Below are 10,548 nucleotides of genomic sequence, written 5' to 3' on the forward strand. Positions count from 1 at the left end.
CATCAAACCTTTACTTCTAAGAGTAAATTTCCTGGCAAAATCCATCTCGCTGCCAACGTGGGTGTTTCAATCCACAAAAGCGCGTGGACTGTACGGTGGTTTTCGAGAGGTCTGTAAAGGGATCACCTCTTTTGGCACTGTTCGTTTTAAGGAATCACCCCAGAGTACCTCTCGTATTGTTTTGCACATCCTAGCGCTAGAGAATCACCTTCCAGCAAAAGATGCAGGAAGCAGGGAGAGGATAGAGAGAATACAGTCCCCGGCTAATTTTCTAGCTCTTTGCCTTCCTTCCGAGAGCAGCTGGCTGGTGCCACCACCCAACGGCTGACATGTCATGCCCTGGGACAAATCGCCCCCCCCCATGGCCCCTCCATGGTGACAGGCCTGAAAAATGACAGTAACAATATATATATATATTATAGATAAATAGATAAGAATATGATAGATAAGAATGATAGACAGATAAGAATGTGATAGATAAGGATACTGTTGTTTTGCAGTTTTATATAGTGTGTGTGCATATACATACATACACACACACATACACACAAAAACAAACATTTAGGTTTTCAGTTAAAACTTGTATCTGTTATATAATACCATTTAATGTTTTTATAATTTTGATGGACGGTGCCTGGTGTTTTTGAATCATCATCATTATCATCATGTCTCCAAGCATAATGGCACGGGACCCCATGTGTCCTCTTGCAGAGGTGCTACATTAAAACTGATTTTTTAAGCATTATTTTTATTTATTTGTAACCCCAGCAGGCTGAGGGGGGGCCCCCCCGCAGCCCACGGTCACGTGGCGGCCGGGCGGCGGCGCCAGTCTGGAAAAGAATGAATGGAGAAAACGCTCCTGAACGGGCAGCGGCGATTCGCAGAAGGGCGGAGGTCCTGCGACCAATGAGAGGCGGAGTTCAAAGCCGCGGCCCCGCCTCCTCTGGTGTCTCGCGCGCCTGCGCACTCGGCCTGGCGTCCCTCTGCCACACACAAGATGGTGACGGGCAGCCGGGCGCCTTCCCCCTTCTTCCCGCTCCTCCTGCGGCCGCCATGCTGGTGAGGGCGAGCGCGGCTCTGCTGCGGCCCCGGCGGGCTCTCCTCTGCCGCTGGGGGGGCGCCGCCGCCGGCAAGAGGGCGAGGAGGCTGAGCGGGGGAGCGGCCGGGGAGGCGGCCCTCCGCTGCTTCCCCCTCAACCGGGCGCTCCTCCGCCTGCAAGGCCCGGACGCCGAGGCCTTCCTCCAAGGCCTGCTGACCAATGACGTGACGCGCCTGACGCCGGCCGGGGGCGGGGCTCCGCGCGCGCTCTACGCGCATGCCCTCAACGTCCAAGGGAGGTGCCTCTATGACGTCATCCTGTACAGGTGAATGGGCGGGGCTTCCCCCCTGAAGCTTGGAAAAGTTACTTTTCCGGGACTACATTTCTCGGGATTAATCCTCTCTTAATTAATTAATTAATTAATTAAAATTAATTAATCCAAACGATTCGAGATTAGAAGGCCGGGGGGGAAACAAAAATTTTTTTTTTTTGGGGGGGAAAACGAATTTCCCTTTCTTTCGCCTGTTTTTTTTTTAATGGAGTGTGTAATCTGTTCTTTGATAAAAACGTAATATCAAACTACGTAACATGAGGACTTCAGTGAACGATTTCAGTGACTTTCATGTAATTTAAGTTCTCTCTAGAGACATGAAATTTCCAGATGTTTTCAGTTTTTCTTGGGGGGGGGGGAAAGTTTTCCTATTTGTTTCTGGAAAAAATGAGAATTTTTGGAATTTTTATATACACACACACACTGGATCCCTGTATCTGTAGTGGATCAGTTCCAAGCGCCTCCCCTATGCTGAAAAATGCGGATTACTGTATAACAAATGCTATACATAGTCGGTTCCCTGGCTCTCTCCAGTAGCCAGTTCTGGTAAATTCATCTTTAAAATTATATATTTCTAGGATTTTTCTTCTACTTGTTAAAATATTTTCAGACTGTGGATAAGTGAATCAAGAGATATTGAACCCGGGTAAGGGGTCCTGCTGTACATAAAACCTTCGTGATAGATCCCGTCAAAATGTAGTTTCCTTCAATTCTGTAATTCCAAAGTACTTGGTCATGTGGAGTTATCGCGGCCATCTTAGTCCCTTATTAATATTTTTTGCTAATGGTTTCCAGCCACCTAAGAAAGACTTGTTGCTTACTGTTTAAATTATTTGCTGAAGGTTTTTTTTCTGTTCTAAGAAATGATCTAGGCTATTTGTATTCTAGGATGGTATAGAAGAAATGGGACTTCGAAAGGTTTGGGCCGTGCCCAAGACAGGAAAAAGAACTATGCTTGGTATTAAAGTGAAAGGTTTCATCTCGGCAACTGTTTTTTTCTCCTGGTCTTGGATCTTTTTCAGGATTCACGAAAGCTCACAAGACGAGCCCCACATCCTGTTGGAATGTGATGCCACCGCCCTAGACTCCCTACAGAAGCACTTGAAACTCTATAAGATCCGGAGGAAAGTAAACATCGCCCTGTGCCTTGACCTCTCTTTATGGGCTGTTATTCCAAAGGAACCTTCGGGGGATGTGGCCTGCAAGCTCCAGCAGCATACTAGCGAAGCTGTGGTTGCAACGCCTGATCCCAGAGTGGAAGTTATGGGTTGGAGGCTGATAACGGGCAAAGGTGCAGACCTGCAACATATTGTCCCTGGGAGCCAGATTGGAAGCATTAAAGAATATCATAGACACAGGTATAAACAAGGTAAAAGTGTCCGCACCTTTGGAGTTCTTTGAACAAATATCCTAGAGGAAGCATTAAAAATAGGAAGGAGTTGTGCCTTGTCTAACGGTTGCAAATTGGAAACAAGCAGACATGGCCAACTTTATAGTATCCACCACCGGTAATGCATGACTTCTACAACAAAACCAAATTTATATATGTTAAATGTCACCCTGTTATATGTCAGACGGAATACGTAGCTTGGGGGTGAGCGTGTTGAGTTTCGGTGGGGGCGGGGCCAAAACTGAGATACTGAGGGTGTCCAAACTGAGGTGGTGAGGGGGAATGAGAAAGAGACTCCGGATGTGATCATACGGTGAGAAAGATACAGAAAGGGTCACTTTGCAAGGTGCAGTCTCCCTTAAAGCGACTCTTCCATCCGTGGGGAATTGCTTTAGCTTGGACACGAATCTGGGTATTGCGTATAAGTTGTGTGATTGCCGGGAAATAACTGACACTGGACTCCACCGCAAGCAGTCCAGAATGCAAACTATATATGCCTGCGTGGTCACACTCTGAATTGTGCTGCGAATCGTAAAATTCTGTAGCGGAGAGTTGCACACATTGGCTGCCTTTCGCCTTTTTAAAAGGTATATCTCTTGGTCTCCGGTTGAGGTCTTCCTGTGTCTTGCACTTATTCACAGAAGTTTGTATTTCCTTCTGTGTCAGAGCTGGAAGAGCAAAATCCTTAAAAGCCTTGAACTTGGTTGGCATCTAAATTAAATTTGCTGCTTTGGAGACATGACCTAGTTAAGACCATGGGCCATATTGAAGGGAGAGACATTGGATAATAAATGCACTTAAAAGCAGGATGCTTGCCTGTATTACCTGGATGGTCTCATACACAGGATTCACTTTGTGCTGCAGATGTCTTTGTGATGAACACCTCCATGTTTCAAGAGAAAGTATCATAAAGTCTCTCTGTGTGGGTGTCCATGAGAGGTCAGCTGTCTTCTCAGGCATGTGTCTGTGGGAAAGGAAGGTTAGGAGTTCCCTTCTGGGTCTCCTTGAGAGGGGCTGGACTCGCCAATCGATACGGTCCCTTCCAGCTCTGCAGTTCTAAAGTTTAAGGTTCGAAAGAACAATTTAAAGATGGTTGTTGTGGTTTTTTTGGGCTCTTTGGCCGTGTTCTGAAGGTTGAAGAACAACCTTCAGAACACGGCCAAAGAGCCCGAAAAACCCACAACAACCATCAGATCCCGGCCGTGAAATACGAAGAATGTAAAGCTTTTTCTTAAATGATACTAGGAAAGAATTTTACATTTCAGAACATTGGCGGCGCTCCCCCTGGTGCTGATGTGCTGGTAGTTACAGGAATGAATTAATGCAGGCAAACCAACAGAAAAAAAAGAGCTGTCTCTGTACTCATCCATATTCCAGAACTAATTTTACGTTCATGAATGTGAACCTTCTAACAACTCTGGATTTCCCAGAGAAATCCTAGACTGCATGGCTGAGGCTGTATTCTGACAGATATTTTATATTGTCAATAAGGTGTAAGCACTGTCCGTAATAGTGACAAGTCTTTTAGCCATTTCTAAATTGGTTACTTAGGAGGTTGTGGTTCACCTCTGTGCTGGTTTCCTTGTATGGTTTGAAGAGGAGTGTTATTGTCTCAAAAGAGGATTCTGTTCACTGAAGCAGCTTGAGAGGATTCCTGAATAAGTCCTTCCCGGACAGCAACATTCATGGAAAAGTCACGAGTGAGGCTACAGTCTACCAGAATTCACATGAATGGGCAGTTATGGAATTTGTTTATGCATCCATGTGTTTGTGCAATTTTGTCGTCTAGTGACACAGGGGGTCCCAAGTGGATTTTTGACTCCCTAAACATGGTTGACTTGGTTTCCAGCAAATGCTCTGTTAGCAAACCAGAGACAGCACTGCTGTAAGGCACAAGGAGTAGAATACGTTTACTCTATATTGAGATGGTGTAAACACAGCCCAGTTGAGATGTCATTTATGTCACTGGTTCTTAACCTTTGTTACTCAAATGTTTTTGGACTGCAACTCCCAGAAGCCTTCACCATCAGCTCTCCTAGCTGAGGTTTCTGGGAGTTGCAGTTCAAAAACACCTGAGTAACAAAGGTTAAGAACCACTGATTTATGTCACACACCATCCAAAGGGGTTGCATCACTGCTTTAAGATGCCTTGGCTGCTCTTGGCTGTTCTTACATCTCATGCCTGCAGTCCGATACTGGAGTTCTTGGAATGAATCCTGGTAGAACTCAGCTAAACTGAAGAGTTGAGCGCATTTACTGTTAGAACAACCAGAGGAGCAGATTGATGGATTAGCTTCCAGCACAGCAATTATGCAAGCAAAGGATTTCATTGGTCGGAGAAACCATGTTGGACATATTTCACGATCATATTGGCCAGAATTCAGCTGGTGTTTGCATAACTTGCAAAGCGAATTGCAGCCAATCGATGAGGTGCTGGGACATACCTCAGCCACGTGCCCGGTCCCATGCACAGTTACACAACTGAGACGTGCCTTGGCACCTTGTCGACTGGAATGAGCTGCGGGAAGGTATACCCACTAACTGGGCATGAGGAGGAATAGGATTTTGCCTGTTGTTTAATAAGTTTTAGCTCCTTGTAGGGACTTTGGTTGGGGATAGCAAATTGGAGGATAGTTCATGGTGGATTTTGCCAGCCTGCCAGCCTAAGTTCCTAGCAGTTGTTATCAACGGTGACCAGAAGCATCTGTTCTTTGTGACAAAGAGCACAGAGAGACACTGCCTGTATCCTTTCTAGTTGCATCAAGGTGTTTTTTTTTTAACGAGGTTGTCGCTCCGCTTCTCACTTCTTTTATTTCTTCCACTCTTTAACCTCAACTTTCCCCTTCTTCCCGTCACAGGCATCCCTGAAGGAGTTGAGGATTTGCCTTCCGGAGTAGCCTTGCCTTTGGAATCCAACCTGGCTTACCTGAATGGTATTAGTTTCACCAAAGGCTGTTACATTGGCCAAGAGTTAACGGCCAGAACCCACCACATGGGTGTCATCCGCAAGCGCCTCTTGCCGGTACGGCTTTCGGATCCTGTGCCTTCCGAAGGAGTCCCCGAAGGTGCTGAGATTCTGTCAGAGACAGGAAAGTCTGCTGGGAAGTACCGGGCTGGGAGAGGTGAATGTGGGATAGCGCTCCTGCGACTAGCTCACATACACGAACCACTTCATCTGAAGCTCTCGGGGGATGCACGTGTAAGTCTCACGGCCTGCATTCCAAAATGGTGGCCGAAATCGACTGATAAATAGTAACTTTGCGCTGAGCATCGCATCTGCCTTACTGGCTGGAAAATCCCGGTGGGCTCAGAGCTCATCTGCTTTTCATGATTCATCAGTTCAACCGAAGCATGGATTGTGCAGGAGAGATTCCTGGTGGATTATACCATTTCTCCCCCCCCCCCCCAATCAATGAACAGTAAAGACTCAAGTGTGTGTATTAAAGTGGCCTTCTTCCTGGAAAGTTCACTTGCACAGTGGATTTGATTTAAATCGCTTTAAATCACATTAAAAGTTCATTGTTCCTTGCTTTAAAATGAATACACGTTTTCCAACAATTCCTTGGTCCAGGTTTGTTGGCATTTCATGCCCGTGTAATTTTTATTTCCTTTGCACTTTTGGAAGGAGAGGTCAACATTTGGCTTTATCTGCACAGAGTTGCAGAGGGACAAAAGCTGGATTTGACGCTCTGAAGGGGAAAAGTATTGCTCAGGGAAACTTGAAAACAATACGGGAGTTTTTGAGGTGGCCTTCAAGAATTTTCAACATTATGTCATGTTAAGAGGAGTTAAAAATGCTCCAGGAATTGGAAAACAAGGCTTATTGGATTTGCTATTTTTGCCTCTATATCTAGGAGACAGAAAACTAGTTTGAGAAGGACACATTTTTCTGATGGTATCTACTGGACTCTTTACTGAGCGACAGAAAGATTGAGCTGACTAATCAAAATGGAAACCTACGGAGTCTCATAATATCAAACTGTGCTGGGCCCTATAATTAAAATGATAATCAGGCTGGGCTTTTTAAAAAACAAACAGCACTTTTAACAGTATACATTGTTAAAAAACTCAGTTAAATTTTAAAAAGCAGATTAAAAAATTAATCATGGGCGGAAATCCTGTTCATGGCTATTTATAAATATTTATTATAAATATAAAACATTCTATCACCTTAACTCAAGTGACAAATGGAACTATATTAAGAATTACTGCTGTTATTTTAAAAAGTAACTTTGCAGCATCGGTTTTGTTTTTACAAAATACGCTGTTAAATTACTGAATACAAACTGTGTTTAGTTCTAGTTTATTGACTGTTGATTTATTACAGACAACGGATTCCTCTTAATCTGATGAAACAACATTTGTCTTGTTCCAAAACTGAAGTTCCAAATTTGTTGTCCCAGTTCTGTCTCGATTTCCAAGGTACACAATCAAATGAAGGGATGAATGAGCTTTCCACTCAAGAGAATTTGGGTGCAAGAGCTAATACCCAGCCACCAAGTGTGGGAAATAGGTGCCCATACAGAATACACCACCAGCCTCTCCGTAGCCTTTCTTCAGCTGCCCCTGGCTACTCCTTCATCTTGGAGCTGGGATCAAAATAAGGAAATCGCAGCAAGCACAGGGAATTAGTGGACGGGCACAAAATGGCAAAATTCTAGATTTTAACATTGAGCTGGGCCGCAGGTCCTTGCTCAAATCTTCACTATCATTTTGTCCTTCCGAAGTGCCCGTCTGCTGCTCCCAATGGCTGTTGGCATCTCATATTTGGCACAAAGTTGAAAGAATGTCAACTGCATGGTGAACCCTAATAAGACCACCCTCTCTCTCAAAGTTTAAAGACGTCCTCCTGTGTTGCAATGAGAAACTATGTCGCTTGGAAAGGGAGCCGCATGCCGCTGTAGAAGAATGGCTTGGAGGAGTGCTTTGTAAAGAGCACAACACCCAGAATTCCATTGATTGACCATGCTTGGCAGTGGGATTTGTGGAAAAGTGGTTTCCACCTATTTTCCTTCTCCTCAACCTCATCACAGATTGGACTGGTAAGCTGGGTTCTCAGCAAGAGAAGTTGTGGCTGCTTTATTATTTGGATGTACACCCATCAGGCTGCAGCAGAGAAACTGAAAGTGGGATTAGTCTGTCCATCCTAGTGAGAAATCATACGCCTTTTGCTCCTCTTCCTAAACTGTTACAACTCTTGTGGGTGGTTGGCAAAATTTTGGAATTTTAACAAGTACATTTTAGCCTTCACGCCCCTTCCTGCTCCTTTTTATTATTATAAGTATGCTTTTTAGATTATGATCCTGTAACCACAGCATTTTCTTAAACTTGTTTTTAGCACATGTTCATTACAAGTGTAATCATGTAACTGCACGTTTCGTTCTTATAATTCTAATAAAACATAATACAACTGTGCATTAGCTGCCATAGTCTCAACAATACAGTACTCCCATCCCGTATAATCAAAGCATAAATTGTGATCTGTTTTGCTTTTTCCTGTCCTGTGTTAGGATGTTTGGTTTTTTTCATTGAAAGACCCCCAGCAATCCTGTCATTTGCTGCTTTAGCCACCACTCTTTTATATACTAGCTTTTCACATACAGTAACGTCTCCGATGGCATTAATCCAAGAATATGTATTTACATTACTTCATCCTTTCAGGGCCTGGCATTATACCATATGCAGCAGGCTAACATTGTGATAGCAAGGGTGGTTTTTTAAAAATAATTCTCCCAGCATAGACAGATAAAAGCAGCAAGGCACCACAAATCTGCATTTTTACCTCACAGCCAACATTGAGATGTTTGGACATAGGAGCCTTATGTGCACCAATGTGCTTTCTTGCTCTACATTGCCTCTTGATAGTCTGGGAATGGCCTTTTATGGAATAAGGATGGTTTATTTGGAGAGAGATGTCTTGTCTCACCAGTGGTGAGGATGGTGACCTACACCTTTGAAGATACTGTACTGAATAGTGGCATCTTTCATATGAGGCCCCAACAACTATTTCCTGGGTTATTTTGGTATCAGTGTAGAAGGCAGTCCTTGGCTGGATCGCTCAGTGGTTTAGGTTTCTGGCTTGTGGAGTCAGAAGTTACGAGTTCGATTCCTCCATGGTGCCTCCTGAAGTAGAGCCAGCCTGGGTGGCCTTGGGCAAGCTGCAGTCCTAGGGTTCCCCCTAGAGGAAGGGAAGGGGTAAAGCACTTCCAAGTACAGTACAGTGGGGTCTCTACTTAAGAACTTAATCCGTATTGGAAGGTGGTTCTCAAGTGGAAAAGTTCTTATGTAGAATCTGCATTTCCCATAGGAATGCATTGAAAACCATTTAATCTGTATCTGCTCTTTTCCGTCCATAGAAACTAATGGGAAGCTGCTATTCCGCCTTCTACCACTAGAGGGGGATATTTTTTTCCTTTTTTTCCCCTTTAGGTCAGGGAACAGTGTTAAAAGCACTTCTGAAGAAACTAATTTTGAAGCAATGGACTGAAAACCAATTAATCTGTTCTGGCTGTTTTTTTGTTATGTAGAGGTGCATTCGTACATTGAAGCATTAGTTCCCATAGGAACTAATGCAAAGCTGGTTAATACGTACTCTACCACTAGGGGGAGAACTTTTTTTTTACCTAAGATGACCTAAGGTTAAAAAAAGAGCAGGAAAGTTTTTTTTTCCTGTTCTTATCTTGGATTTTTGTTCTCAAGTAGAAGCAAAATTTAGCAAATGGAGCTGTTCTTAAGTGGAATTGTTCTTAAGTAGGGATGTTCTTAAGTAGAGACCCCACTGTATTCTCTATCTGGAAAAAGTTCACCATAAGTCAGATTTGACCTGATAGCACATGACATTTAATTAGTATTCTATGGAAGGCAGTCAGCCAGAGAGCTGGACAGAGGACGGATTGTATTTTTGTCTTCAGTGTGGAAAGGATGGTTCCTCTCAAATTGGCCTCCTGAGCCACGCTAGACGCTGTTCCAAGCCCTCTATTCAGAGCACGTTCCCATCGCCTCTCGAGACTGAAGGAGGCCTACATACTATGTGCTTGTGTATATGTATGTACACATGCACGCAGTTTCCCCAAAAATGAGACAGGGTCTTACATTAAATTTGGCACCCAAAACACATTAGTGTTGATTTTCAGGGGATGTTTTACTTGTTTCCTGCACAACCAGCAACATTGATTCAGTCATGTCATTTTCTGGTTGCTGCACAAGGGTGGAGAGCAGGGTTTCACTTCAATGCGGGGGGTTGGGCTTATATTACAATCATCCTGAAAAATCCTACTAGGGCCTATTTTCAGGTTAGGTCTTATTTTAGGGGAAACGGTACTGTATATAAAGGTTCCCCTTGACATTGAGTCCAGTTGTGTTTGACTCTAGGGCGCGGTGCTCATCCCCGTTTCCAAGCCGTAGAGCCGGCGTTTGTCGGAAGACAATCTTCCTTGGTCACGTGGCCAGCGCGACTAGACGCGGAATGCCGTCACCTTCCCACCGAGGTGGTACCTATTTATCTACTTGCATTTTTTACATGTTTTCGAACGGCTAGGTTGGCAGAACAGGGTATGTACAGTACATTGACACATATTGCTGCTTAGTCGTGTCCGACTCTTCGTGGCCCCATGGACCAGAGCACGCCAGGCCCTCCTGTCTTCCACGGCCTCCCGGAGTTGGGTCAAATTCATGTTGGTCACTTCGATGACCCTGTCCAACCATTTCATCCTCTGTCGTCCCCTTCTCTCCTCTTGCCTTCACTCTTTCCCAACATCAGGGTCCTTTCCAGGGAGTCTTCTCTTCTCA

At 44.4% G+C, this 10,548-nt stretch overlaps 1 protein-coding gene across 2 annotated transcripts; it reads left to right on the forward strand.

Moving 5' to 3' along the window:
• The first annotated feature begins 834 nt into the window (after positions 1–834).
• IBA57 (iron-sulfur cluster assembly factor IBA57) lies at positions 835–8,180 on the forward strand. 2 transcript variants are annotated; one of them, XM_020804961.3, is made up of 3 exons: positions 835–1,364; positions 2,393–2,739; positions 5,619–8,180. In XM_020804961.3, exons 1-3 carry the CDS (start codon positions 841–843, stop codon positions 6,011–6,013), a joined length of 1,266 nt encoding a protein of 421 aa, XP_020660620.3. In that variant the 5' UTR covers positions 835–840; the 3' UTR covers positions 6,014–8,180. The 2 variants fall into 2 exon arrangements, with proteins under 2 accessions (XP_020660620.3, XP_072858896.2); XM_073002795.2 differs by lacking the exon at positions 835–1,364 and adding an exon at positions 1,555–1,916.
• The last annotated feature ends 2,368 nt before the right edge of the window (positions 8,181–10,548 follow it).

Source organism: Pogona vitticeps, chromosome 6 (genome assembly GCF_051106095.1).
Source record: "Pogona vitticeps strain Pit_001003342236 chromosome 6, PviZW2.1, whole genome shotgun sequence".
Classification (NCBI taxonomy): domain Eukaryota; kingdom Metazoa; phylum Chordata; class Lepidosauria; order Squamata; family Agamidae; genus Pogona; species Pogona vitticeps.